Genomic DNA, 13,834 nt, shown 5'->3' on the forward strand with positions numbered 1-13,834 from the left:
AGCGACGTCGACGCTGAAACATCTGTATTTCGAAGTAAAACGCGCCCGATAAGCTGGCCAGGGGGATTATAAATATTTGATCTGCTTCATTGTGTTATCGATTCACCGCGGAGAAAGAAACGGTCGGGAGGGAGACAGAGAGGCCGACTCGCACGCGGACCTATTATTACAGCTTATTAACGGGGGTGAGATCAATGGAGGCGGCCGAGCGGTTTTTTCAAGCCGCATTTTCGCCTGTAACTTTAAAGAACGCCGGGAATGAAAGAGTCTCCGGGGGTGGTGGTGCATTAATCATCGGAGGAGCTAAGTAGCGGAGGCAGCATCTGCTCAGACACCCGCAGCGCATATCGAGACGCTTACGCGATATATTTCCAGGCGGAATGGCCGTTCCCTGAATTATTGCGTTCTTTCTTTGATGTGGCGAGATTGAAACGCGGCCCCGGTGGCCGGCGTTTCCCAATTATCGCGACACCGCGATACACGCGGGAGAGGGTGGAGTGTCGGAGGACGGGATCAATAACAGATTCCCCGGGTGTTACGCAATTTTAAGACAACCAGACGCGATGAAGGAGCACTCCCTTTTCCTTCCGCCGTGCCCGTTAATTGGACCCATCTCACGGGGGATGGTTTGCGTAACCTTCCCGACGGAACTATTAATACACCGCGTCGACCGATCGTCACGTTTGATCGGCCATTGAACAATCGGACGACTGGCCGTCGCGTGGTGCGGCGTGGGGGTGTAACGCGTAGCTCGTCAATTTCGTGGAAAGAATCGATCATCGCCGGCGGGAATAGCGGCGTCAATCTCGCCGAACGATTGGCCCCTGAGCTAACTCGATGATGATCGGAGGGTAGTCTGAACAGGGATGGAGATAGAGGGAGCGAGAGAGATAGATAGGGAAAAAGGGAGGAAAAACGGCGAGCGGGGAGGGATCGCGAGAGGGCAGATGCATGGAGAGAGAGAGAGAGAGAGAGAGAGAGAAGAGAGAGAGGAAGAGAGAGAAAGAGAGAGAGAGAGAGAGAGAGAGAGAGAGAGAGAGGGCTCGGTATTGCAGGCTCATCCGCCGGTTACGTTCGATTGGCTGGCAGGGCGGTAGGCCAGCAATTACCTAAATGGTCGGGTAAACAATATCCGGTGCGCAGAGTTAAGAGCGGCGGCGGTAGCAGCAACAGCAGCACCACCAGCTCGAACAGCAGCAGCAGCGTAGCTGGCTCCTCTATCCGTCGTTCGGTCGGGTGGCCGACCGTTAGTATTGGTCCCTGGTTCGCCTCCACCCTGCGCCAAAGAGGCCGAAGAGGAAGCCAAGGCGCGAGCAAGAGAGGAGAGACGGATAGAGGAGGCAGAGATACCCAGCGTAGCCGGCGCGATTATACTCCCGGCACGATTACTGTACACAACGATCCCGGAGGCGAACGATGCGCCGCCCCCGCCGAACCTACACGCCAAGATCATCGACAAACCCGGCGGGGTTTCACGATCACTAATGCCGAGGAGCGAGCGGAGCGTGCGACTCCTCCACACATCCTCCGGAAACGTTGAACGACGGCAACGTGCGTGGAAGGGAAAAGCGTTCCTCCATCGACGGAGTCGGCGGTGGTGGTGGCGGTGGTGGTTAAATCAAAGACAAACCACTTTAGCCGGTCGGATCGCGGGGGAGTGGGACGAGAGTGGGCTGGATGCAGGCGGAGAGTGGAGGGAAGGTAGACTCTTGTGTGTACATACCCGAGTATCTGGCGAAAGCTCCGCTCGTGGGGCCGCGAAACGTCTGCACGCGGCTCCCGTTCCCGTGTTCGTGCCCGTCCATTCAGCCAGCCCTGGTTGTCTGAGTGCGTCTTCGTCGTCGTGTACGTCCGCGAGCACGTGAACCCACACAGATGCAGCCGTGGACCAGCTCTCGGACACCCGCCACGAACAAGGGGGTAGCACGTGTGTGCGCGCAACCCCCGGTGGAACGCCACCGTGCACGCCCATTGGAGCCTGCCGGAGCTTTTTGGTAAGCTAACAGGGGTTGGACACGCCCACTCGAGGCGGAACAACCCCCCCACCAGAGGGTTCCCGATGCTCTCCGCTGCGAGGCTAGGTTCCTACGACTGCTCCTCGGGTACTAATAATACGCCGATATACCACCTATTCAGCCACCATGGCTCTACGTGCAAGTCCCGAGAGCAGCTTTCACGGGACGCGCGGCGCGTCTGCCTGCCAAAGACACTGCTAATCGCGCGACCACGCTGATCGGGAGCCAACCCTGAACCCGATGATTTCGCTCGATCGTCGGCTCTCGTTGCTCCAAGTGTCTGTCGCCAGTTCAGTGAACGGATAGGAACTGTATCCTGCTGCCACGTCGCCAGACATCGCGGACCGTCGGTGCTCTGAATAAACTGGATCAGTGCAACGATTTATGGATTAGTGGTGATGACCAGGGGGTGGGTTGAGTGCGATGTCCCTGAGGTGTCAGTGATGTCCCCTGTCGGGGTGTTCCTCGGCGAGATTCTCTGAGCGCGAAACGGTGTCTACGGTGACGGGCGCCGACAGTGTTCCTGGTTCGACGCGGAATGGAGCGTCGCGAGGGCACGTAAAGAGGGACCGCGGGGTTATGTGGAGGATGCAGGACGGCAGGACCGTGTCGCCTCTAGGACCGGTCGTCCTACCGCGGGAGGAAGCAGAGATGCGTGCCGGACTGTCGATGCCGCCTCAAGAAAGGAGGCACGTGTTGCTCCACGTACGAGCCGGCGAGCCTTTCGTGCGATACGACAACGTGCGCCAGCAGCACTCGCCTTCTACCTCGCCGATCCTTCGGCCCGTGGAGAAGGAGCAGTTCCACGAGATGGACCCGCAGGCCAGGGAGAAGAGGATGGAGACTGAGGTGGATGAGGAGGAGGAGCAGGACGAGGAGGAAGAGGACGACGGCGAGCACGCGAGGAGCGCTACGCTCGAGAGGAACGTCGCCGAGGACGAGGAGGACGAGGAGGAGCAGGAGGAAGAGGAGGAGGAAGTGCATCCTGGGAGTCGTAATGGGAATTACCAGGAAGACGAGGATGTGGAGGTCGACGTCTGCCGCGACGAGGTCGACGAGAGCAATCCTAGCAGCCCCGTGGACCTAACTGCCCCTTCCTCCAGGGGTACAGGGTCCGAACAGTTCCTTAACCCTTTCGCGAGTCGCGGCGTGCACCCTTTCTCCTGTGTTCAGAGTGGTGGCCAGACAGCTGGCCACGGGACTCCTGTGTACATATCCGCGCACGCCGCCGCTGCCTCGAACGTGATGACCGTCTGCACTTCCGGTAACGCGGCCAGAACCACTGGTACCGCGACCGGCAGCATCACCACCACGGCCAGCACCGTCCAGGCGAAGAAGAGGTGCCTGGCATTCTCCGTGGAGAACATCCTGGACCCCAACAAGTTCACCGGCGGGCGAGTCGTCCACAATCCGGTTCACAGGCGACATCGGCGGGCCGATAGCGTACACGAAGGTGAAATCTTGGCTCCTTTCCTCGATTCGCCGATGATCCAGCCGATGGTTAATCATTTCGTTGCGATAGTTGACGTGGGACAGCGTTTCGTAATGTACGGATGATGGATGTCTGAATTTTAGTTGGCAGGAGGTAGCGTGTGTCTAACAGGGGTTCTAGAATTGAGTGGTAGACGTCGACTTTGTTATTTCGTTTCGTTAGGGTACGTTGATTGGCAATTAGTCCTCGAGGAAGCGACTTTTTTAGGGGTTGTAGGTGGAGGAAGTACAGTGGAGTTGTAAGAGTAGTGAGAAATGAGAACTTGAACTGTAATCAGTGATAAAAAAAATGTTACGTATCTCACTCAATTTCCTCCACCCACGGCTTTGTTAATTATCAGTTGAAGCGACGCTAGGTTCGATCAGAGGACCCTCCTCAGCTCCAAAGTCTTTCCAAAGGTGCTAATCCACAATGAGATTTTACATGCGACTGTTCTATCATGAGACAAAAATCTCAGCGACAACAAAATGTAAAGAATGGAAACAAAAGAATTATAATAATGGAAATTAAAATCTCATGTGAGACATGATATTTTTGTTTCATTGTGGATTTGCACCGTTACGGAGTATCTTTGCTCGAAGAAATATTGAAAGTACAGTCAGTGGATTGGCCAGGTTTGCAGGCAGCCAGTAGAAAACGCTCCATGTCTGTCAGCAGCGACCCCATCAAGCGATCATCGCCGATTTCGCTGTAACCCCGGCTTGGGGAGTAAGCTTCAGGGACATTCCATGCGAACTCGTACAGATTTCGGAGTAAGTTTTCGTAGATTGCTGAAATTTGAATATGTTGTAGTCTTTAGTGATATTTAAACCTCAAAGGATTTTTCAAAATTTTGATAAATGTCGATTTTACAGCTGTTTGAAGTTAAGTGCTACCTGGTCATAGTATACCATATGGTTGAATGTGTCTTGACAGTCGCCTTCATATTGGTTAATCAAATATATAGCATTCCATTTAAAAAACTAAATGTCACCCTTGTTTCAAGGAAAATATTGCGAACACCAAAAATTGAGATACCGTATTACGTTGGATATAAAAAACAGTAAAAGTTTTCCTCCTTCGTTTTTTTTCAAATACTCAACATTTTCGAGAATCCTGTATAAGAATATCAGGTATAACCGCTTGGCCGCTGCGAGTACCGCACGGCCCGACCGGTCGAGCCTGTGCTGGGCGACGCAGCGTCAACTTTCGGCAATTTTTACAGGGCCAATTTTAAAATGTCCATATTTTTTAAAATTTGTCCATCAAGGGGAAGGATAGAACTATATTCTCCTTTCCAGATTTTAAAAATCGCGCCCGATGTTAAAAACCGGCATTTGTTTAAAATAATTACACAAAAAAATGGTTCAAATATATTTTTTTTCAAACTGAAATAATTTTTTCTTAAAACTTCAATGTCGTCTCTATAAGCACCGTAAAGCTCATCTCCATCCGTTTTCTACTTCCATAGCTATAATATATTGGAAAAAAGTTAGCACTTAACTTCAAGCAGCTGTAAAATCGCCATTTTTCAAAATTTCGAAAAATCCTTTCAGGTACGTTTAAATATCACTAAAGACTACAACATATTGAAATTCCAGCAATCTACGAAAACTTACTCCGAAATCTGTCCGAGTTCGCATGGAATGTCCTTTCAGCGAACGATTAGTCTCGAAGAATCTGTTGCTTCCGAACAACTAGCTGCTCCGCAAAGTCCCCCAATCCCCGGTGTTTTTTCCTCTGAAAGCCGCGGCTCGCATCTTTATTGCTTCCTCCTTGCTCGCGCGTCTTCCGTCGTCGTAACCGTTCGCCAAAACACTGCACGGCTCTCCGTCTCGTTCTTCTGCGAACATATGGGCCTCGTCTCGCCCGAGATCCCGTGATCTTGAACGATATTTTTTCGTCTTCGACCTGTGCTCCGTCGCTCTCCGGGCGCTCGTCTCGCTTCTTCCTCGTTCTAACTTTAGACGCTGGAAGGATGGCTTCTTCCCCGAGCGCCGCGCGATTTCGGCCGTTTCGGAGTTATTTGCGTGGACGGAGATCCCAACAAAAGTGACGATGTAGACGGGTTACTCGGAACACGGCAACGGGAGCCCCTCGAACATCGTTAACGTCGCCGTGACCGATTCGTTCGGCTGTGATCCGCTTAAACGCCCCTTCATCGTCCCTCCAAGTAACTTAATTAGCAAATCTTCAGTCGCTTTCGTGGCGAACTCATCAAATCTCTGTTTACGAATCTTTCGTCCCACTGGAATTTACTACACAACGTTTCTTATTGTTTCAAATTCCAAATAGACAAGCAAAATTCATTTAAAAACTGAGTCTTTTCTCAAGCAGAATCCACTATTCTGTCTTCAAAAATAGTCGCCCTTAAAATACAATAAATTTCCTTGCCTCCATGGGCACCGTGTCTCCCAGAGTTACCGCCAAAAGTCCCGAGAAAACAGAGACAGAAATATGGCGAATCCGCGGTGCCGTTTATTAAATTCCCGTGCATCTGCCGCGGAAAGCTTATCTCCTGCCGATGATCGAATCCGGAGAGTCGCGCCGCGCCGATCCCAATTTCACAGTTGACTTTCGAATTTAATGGAGTCTGGCGGACAGATAAGAGGAGGAATCCCGTCCGCCGATAACGCCGGAGGAAGAAGCATCCAACGAAGGGGGTGAAACGACGTAGAAACAGAGCGAAGGAAGCCATCCGCGCAGCGGGTGGACGGAGGGGGGGGGGTCGCGAGGGTGGCCTGTCGGAGCGTGACAAATTGCTCCGCTAATCTGCGTTAACCAGTCCTTGAACCCCATCATTATCGTCCCTTTATCCCGGTACGGGACACTGGCTGCAAACGAAATCAACCGACAGCCCCGCGTCTTCCGTCACCGGCGCGGGTGAGATGCCGAAGGGAAAAAAAACGTCGTATCTCGTCGCTCGTGGTCCAAGGAGCGTCGCGAATCTCTCGCGCGTGGACAGTGGAACCGGTGACGGGAGGAGCGCGGTCGGCAGGATCGATTCGCGGCGATGAAATCGGGATTACACGATCCTCGAGCCCATCCATCTTCCAGGGAGGGGGTGGTTGGTCAGGCAACCCCTATTAAAAGTGCATCAGTGCCAGGCCCCTGATCGGCGAAATCCGTTTCGACTGCTGTGCGGGCGAGGACTCGCAGCGAGGCCCCCTTTCGCGGCAAATCCACCGACGGAATAATATCGTCGGTTGTTATGATAATCGCGCAGCATCGCGGCGTATCGCGTCGCATCGCGCCAAGCCGCCCAGAAAATTGGCTCTTCTGCATCATAATGACTTCTCTCTCTCCCTCTTCGTGGCTCCGCGCCTGCTCCACGCTACTCCAACCCCTCCGCGCCCTTGCACACGCCATTCCCCCCTGCCCGTCTTTGGCCATGGAGAAGCTCGCACCCCCCCCCCTGTCCCATCCTGGGTTCATGATCCGAAATCTCCCGGATTTTCCGCTAGATTTCTGGAAAAATTGTAATTACCCCTCGCCGCAGACCGAGATACCGTTAAACGCTGGATCCTTGGGCTACTCGCGGCGGTGGTTGCGCCTTTCTTATCGAAACGAGCGATGATATCGCGGCGGCTCGTTGAGGGAGCGATTCCACGGTCGTAACGGTGCGTATTGTTCTCTTCTGGATGGCCTGCATTGTTCTTGCTTCGGGAAATAATATGATAATTGGGTGTAGCTTGTTGGTGGGTGTTTGGATAGGGGTGAGGCGATAAGAATTTCAAAGGAGTTTTGATGAGAAGCGTAGAGTGCTTTCTAGATGTACGAATTATCACGTGGGTGTAAATTTCAGAGCTGAGATAATTGAGGGAGGTTTGGCGCGAATATCTGATTGTAGGATAAACTGTGCATCCAGTTGTGAATAGTAGACGAGATCATTGAAGCTTTAGGATACCAGTAGCTTAACAGAGTCTTCGTCAAATTGGTGTATTGAGAAATATTCTGTACATTCGAATCACCGTTGATACTCACTTATCAACGACTTGGAACCCTCCGCTTCGCACTTGGGCTCAAACCATATGTTCCCAAATTGCGAACTTTCGTTCACATGGCGATCTGTACGCGAGGATAAAGAGAAGGAAGGGAAGTGACACGATATTGCTCTGTAATCAATAATTCACTCGCCAGCTGAATTTATTCCTAGAACTGCTCTCATCCCCCTATTGGATCCATCAGAATCCCATCATTCATTAAATTTTCCGCGCGTTTCCTCTGTCTCCGTTATTGCTGCCAGACGCTCGTACATCTTGCAATCACGCATCATTCGTACCTCTATTAACGTTTCTAGGCTTCGATCCAAGCCGCGCGTTTCGCGTGCTTCGTCAACGTCGGCGACGGGGACACTGTTTACCGATATATTCCCAAGCCACTTGCCGTCAAACGCTGTCATTGTGCTTAATGAGGAAAACCGAAATAAGTATTCGTGACTGTACGGATCCGGCGTGTTCACGAGCCAGCATCCCCTGTGCACCCTTAGCGCCGCTCTCTGGGGACGCAACCCCCCCGGATCGCTTCTCCGGCACAGAAGTCCCGCGATCGTGCTTAACGAAGAAGATCTAAGCGAGATAAATGCCTGGAGCCGAACCTGACGCTATAAAAAGTCGATTGAACCGATAAGAGGCTGCTTCGTTACGGATGCGTCGACTGTTTAATCGCCCGAAACGCTTCATGACCACCTTCGCGAACGAGCACTGTTACTATCGATCTCCGCATCGACTGTCCGCAAGGTAGTTTAAATAAATAAATAAATAAAAGAGAAGCGATGCAGGTATTTAAAAACTAAAATTATCGACATCTTTGGTATCTTCGAGTACTCTTAAACACTTGTCGATGCAAATATCAACGTGTTTACATGAAATATTTATAGAAATAAACTTGGAAATCGACATCGTTAGATAAAACCTGAACTTGTACTCTTCTCGCGCGGCAAAGTGCCCACGGAAGTTCATGCATAGGATATGAAAACAGCGCGTTTGAAATCTTGGATGCGTCGAGATTGAAGGGGATGAAAGGTAGCCGGCCACCGTCGGAAATAGGCAAAGAAAGAGGAAACGGAATAAGAAGAGAAGGGTAGCCGTTCAGCGGCCTGTACGACGGGGCAAGAACGATCGCGCGTTAACGAGATACAAATCCCATTACGGCGTAAACCTTCTCGATCCGTCGCCCCCTACGGACTTCCAACCCCCCCAGGCACAGTGCTCGGCTACGGGCTATGGGCCACGAGCCACGCCAATTCGGATAAAGTCCCGCTGCCGCTCTCTCCTTCCTTCTTTCTCCCGCGTTGCTTGTCTTTACCCTTCTCCCATCCACCGATATCCCACGTTCTGCCCTCTCTATCCGTCTATCCGTCCCTTTCAATCTCCTATCTCTTTCTGATTTTATCCAGCAACCTATACCCCACCCCCAGGGGCGCCCCAACCACCACGGACCGGAGCCAGGGAATATCTGTCCCCGGGACATCTGCGTGCTGATTGAATCTCCAATCTCCTCTCTCATTGAGCGAACGATTGGCCGCTCTTTCTCTTTCCCTCGTAGCCGCGGCCAGTGCCCCGTCTCACCTCGGTTCGCGCCGTTTCAATCGGTTTCGCGCGGACACCATCGACAACGGGACCCGCGATCGGACGGCCGTAGCATACCCGGCTACCTTTCCGCGAATTACCGCGTCTCGAGCAAACAAAAATTAAATTAAATGCGCCAGGATACCGCGCCACGAACGTTTGCGGCCGGGCCGGCGACACGCTCGTTAAACTGATTGCGTCGAACAAACGGTGCCGATCTTGGCTCCCCACAGTAGTACTAGGGGTTTGTTCCAATGAACCCCGTCGAACGGCTAGTTGCGAAAGCTCAATTGTCTTCTGGGCGTCTTTGGTTCTGCGTTGCTTTAACTTTACAAGTGGATCGGATGATTTGGACGCGTGGTGGTCCTGCGACTCGGTGGTAGAGTATTGTGGGGCAAGAGTGCGCACTTAAAGTTTAGACTTCCCTAAAATACTTGGTATTACACTGATAGCACGTATCATTTTGTGTGAAATGACTACTATCCCTTGTTATTTGATAGGCAGAGACTTCGTGTAAATTTACCTGTCACAAATTATATAAAATAAATATTTCCAAAAAATGTCAAATGCGAACTTTTACCCGATATGTGGGGCAAAAGTTCGCATGTTACGGGGTCAAAGAACAGAACGAGAAATTTCCACAACAGTTTTTTTATTTTCCAACATGCAATAGTTGTGGTAATATAGCAAAACGACTAATAGTTTAAAATTAATTTTGTGTTAATCAAGGTAACAGTAATCGCACATAACACTACCCCCTTCGTACTTTGCGCAGGCATCAGTCTTCTGGAGGATCTCTGTATTCTTCTTCGCACGCAGGACAAATTATTCTTTCCGTAGACGTTGATGGTTGGGCTATTCTCTTCTTGCAACCGATTTGTTTTGTTCCTTTCAAACTTTTTCAGAAGTAGACGTAATTTTTGGGGATTTATGTTACTTTTCTAATTATTTATTTGCACGTTTGCATTCGGATTTTCTTTTCATTGCTTCATTTACTTCAAGCTGATTTTTTAATCAAAAAGTTAATTAAAACGGATTTTTGAAAAATATTGTGGAATAAAATAAAGAAATTGAAAAGCTGATATCAGCGTGACTCAGCTATCATAAACTCAAAACTTATTTCCATGTTGTGATTGATAATTAATTTCAAATTTATTTTTTATAGTCGGTTCAATCAGTTTTCGTTATTAATTTAGCAAACATTAGAAATAAAATAAGTTTAATGAATTTATAACACCCGTCATATTATTTTGGGGCAAAAGTTCGCATTCGAACTCTTGCCCCGCTGCATTGTGCGAACTTATTGGCCCCACAGCTACTTTTCGATTGTTTAATCAATCCTGTTATCTATGAGGAGAATTTAAAACTTCTATTAGTACTTTTGAATAGAAGAATTTCAGCTCTTTCAGACGGCATATGAATTAAAATATTTACTGATCAATTTATAGGAATAATATTGATTCCTAAAAATGAGAATATTACATCAGAATTAACGAATTCAGTACTTACCGCATTGTACGATAACAAAACAAAGGACAGCTACACAATTCGACACTGCTGACTCTACCTTGATTGACAACTGATCGTCAATCACCATTGGCCACTGCCACAACTCAAACAATGAAATTCACATAGTGCGAACAAAATTTACCCGCTGCAAACTTTTACCTACCTTTACTCTACTCATCATTCGAATGCAGTCCACCCAGATTCTAACTTCTTCTTGTAAGATCGAGTATCTTCCTGTCCAAGGCATCTAGCACACTTATTTAGGGTCACTGGACTTAACAAACCCCAGTTCGTAAGGCTTGAGTCCTCTACTGCCCACTTTCTCGTTACAATATCAACGCGTCAAGCCCGAAAGATCATACCAGACCGTATCCTAGGATTGAACGCGAGCGTAACCATTATATCCCCCCGGGCAGCCGGAGGAAAGCAGGGTGTGAAACAGCGGCCGGGATCGCGTTACCTCTCCGTCATAGGTAAACCGACACCAGCCGCGCAATTTTATCCCCCGGTATAATCAATTTTCGTCACGCAACACCGTATCGCTTTCCTTGCCCGGCGAGCGATCCATCGCGAGGCGCGATTTCGCTGATCCCCCGTGTTATCGCTTTCAGATGGAGACTCGCGGGGCGAGTTCGCCTGCGGCAGCGGCCAAGAGGACGAGGAGGGCACACCGGACACGGGGATGGAGGACATGGACGAGGACCCTGAAGAAGAAGACGAGGACGAGGACGTGGAGATGAGAGTGACAGACCAGGAGTCGTCGAACGCAGCCAGGGAGGGCAACGCCACTGCGACCAGCAACGTCACCAGCTCCAGCTGTAAGAAGAGGCAGTCGTCCTCCTCCTCGTCGTCGTCCAGCGGGATGCAGACGCAGGGGTGCCAGGGCCAGAACCAAAGCAGCCAGAATGGCACTGGCGGCAGTGGTGGTACCGGGGGCAAGCCTAGAAGAGCGAGGACGGCGTTCACGTACGAGCAGCTGGTCGCCCTGGAGAACAAGTTCAAGACGACCAGATACCTGTCCGTCTGCGAACGGCTGAACCTCGCGCTATCCCTCTCGCTGACGGAGACCCAGGTGAAGATCTGGTTCCAGAACCGACGCACCAAGTGGAAGAAGCAGAACCCGGGGCTAGACGTGAACAGTCCCACGGTGCCAACCACGCCGCCACATCCATCGCCTTACGCACCGGCCTTCCTCTTCGCCACGCACCCTCATCAGCACCCCCTGCCGCACTCCCATGCACACCCTCATCCGCACGCCCACGTCCATCATCCACCGCCAGTGCCACCGCCACCGCCTGGCTATTATCACCCGGCAGCGCCACCTTACCCACCCACAGGGCCCACCTTCTTCGGCCACCACCTGTCCGCTACTCCTGTAACCGCGTCCGGCCCGCCGCCAACCTCCACGCCATCCTCCACGGGCCTCACGCTGTCGTCGCATCCACATCCACACACGCACCCGCACGCGTAGCGAACTCGACAATTCTCCGCGTGGACGTCGTCCTCGCCTTCTTAGCCGCGCGTCGACGAGAGCGAGCGGACTTCGACGGGGAGAAGTATGCAGCATGGAGTTGAGAGTGGTTTGTATGAGAGCTGATGAACTGTTACATTTGTATGGTGATGGTGTTGGCACCGGGTGCTTCAGAAACGCAGGTACAAGTGGGGTGGCTTTCGATTATTTGCCGTAGGAACGATTCCTTTCGGAGTAGATTAGGTGGACTTGTATCTGCACTTCTAAAACACCCTGCGCGTGGGTTTCTTAAGGGGGTAGTGGACTATTGGATACGTAAAATCGTTAGTTTCTTTGACGCTAAATTACTTTGGTACCAAACAATCGGTATAGTCCTGCTTTTGACAATCTATTGTGGGCATGTTTGCGAGTATTTACAAAGAAAAAATCGTCGGAATGTATAAAATTGTCGAAGTTATTAATCGTTGAAGATAGTCCTGTACGGCGCGCCGCTGCAGGTGGTGTACATCGATTCAGGTTAACCAATCATCTGAAAGCAAAATGCTTCGAGGTGATTATTCTATACACAAATATCTACAGTGTGCAAACTTGCCGATGAATTTGAACAAAAATTGTGGAAGTTACACGCTAATCAATTTTCTTTCCACATTTTTACGGGAAAAAGTCGTCTTTAATCAGTTATAAAATGTTTCACAAACATCCAATATTGATGCGGAATTTATACACGATAGAGAATGGAATTCTACAGCTCCATTTAAAATTTTAAGTGAAAATATTCATTCGTTCAAGAGTTATGATGTACACCGTTTCTGAAAATGGTGTTTCGAGAAAACCGGCTTCAGAGTTCGGGGTGTTACCATTATCGCGCGGTTACTCGGTGATACACTGTGTTACGTTCGCTGCTATAACTTCTACAATTATTTGAATTTTTCATGAACATTTATTTAAAATGATCGTAAAGGATAGGACTTTTAGAAGCAGTCAAATAAAAAGTATCGATTTTTTTAAGCTGAAATAGTCCACTACCCCCTTAAGTTAATGGGCCACGAGATGCGGTGGTCGAACTGCTGGAAACGGAGAAGCTGCCTTTGTTGATTGTTAAAGTCGAGATATTGAAGTGGTAATTTTGAGAGTATGACGAGGAGGTATCGCGAGTGTTTTCCATCGATTCGAGAGGGTGAAATAGAGGGTGGTATATTTATTGAAGCTATAAGGGTTCGAGTTTAAGTGTAGGGTAAGTCGGGGAGAGATGGCCCACTTTTTTAAAGCAATCAGTACACCGTGAATTTAGTAGTTTTATAAAGGACACAAATATATTTGCAAGAGGAAATACATTTAGATAAATAATATAAAATTGAATTAAAAAAATAATCATACATTTAAAAAAAATAAAATAAAATTGCAGCCTATGCGAAAGGCCGAGATGACCCATATGAAAAATACATGTTATGAGGTTAATAAGACGAAAAATTATTTATTTTTCTTGCACAGAACTTTTCCACACTTATTGCATAAGTTCACAAATTTTGAGCATCCTTATCACCTGCAAGGCCATCTCACCCGGAATTACCCTGCATTAAAATATCCCCCCTGCTTTCGTGAAATTTCCGACCAGAAACTGTCACCTGCCGCTGATTACTTTCAAGTCTCTGATCAAGTGTAAATATTCCGTCAAACGTGGACACCTCTGCTCCCACGCAGCTCGACCGCCAGCTCCGTCGCTCTTTCGCTACCTTATCCCCGAGTTCGTTTCGTTCTTCCCCAAGAATCGTTCGGCAAACCCCCGAACACGGACACG

At 49.7% G+C, this 13,834-nt stretch overlaps 1 protein-coding gene across 1 annotated transcript; it reads left to right on the forward strand.

Annotated features, from left to right (window-relative positions):
* Nucleotides 1–2,594: 2,594 nt before the first annotated feature.
* LOC143374410 (uncharacterized) lies at nt 2,595–12,878 on the forward strand. Its single transcript, XM_076822566.1, has 2 exons — nt 2,595–3,468; nt 11,177–12,878. Exons 1-2 carry the CDS (start codon nt 2,595–2,597, stop codon nt 12,034–12,036), a joined length of 1,734 nt encoding a protein of 577 aa, XP_076678681.1. The 3' UTR covers nt 12,037–12,878.
* Nucleotides 12,879–13,834: the final 956 nt, after the last annotated feature.

The sequence above is a fragment of the Andrena cerasifolii genome, chromosome 10, assembly GCF_050908995.1.
Source record: "Andrena cerasifolii isolate SP2316 chromosome 10, iyAndCera1_principal, whole genome shotgun sequence".
In the NCBI taxonomy this organism is placed as follows: Eukaryota; Metazoa; Arthropoda; class Insecta; order Hymenoptera; family Andrenidae; genus Andrena; species Andrena cerasifolii.

Coding starts and splice junctions, on each gene's coding strand:
- LOC143374410 (XM_076822566.1), top strand. CDS start 2,595: ATGTGGAGGATGCAGGACGGCAGGACCGTGTCGCCTCTAGGACCGGTC. Junction 3,469..11,176: donor GGCCGATAGCGTACACGAAG/GTGAAATCTTGG, acceptor TATCGCTTTCAG/ATGGAGACTCGCGGGGCGAG.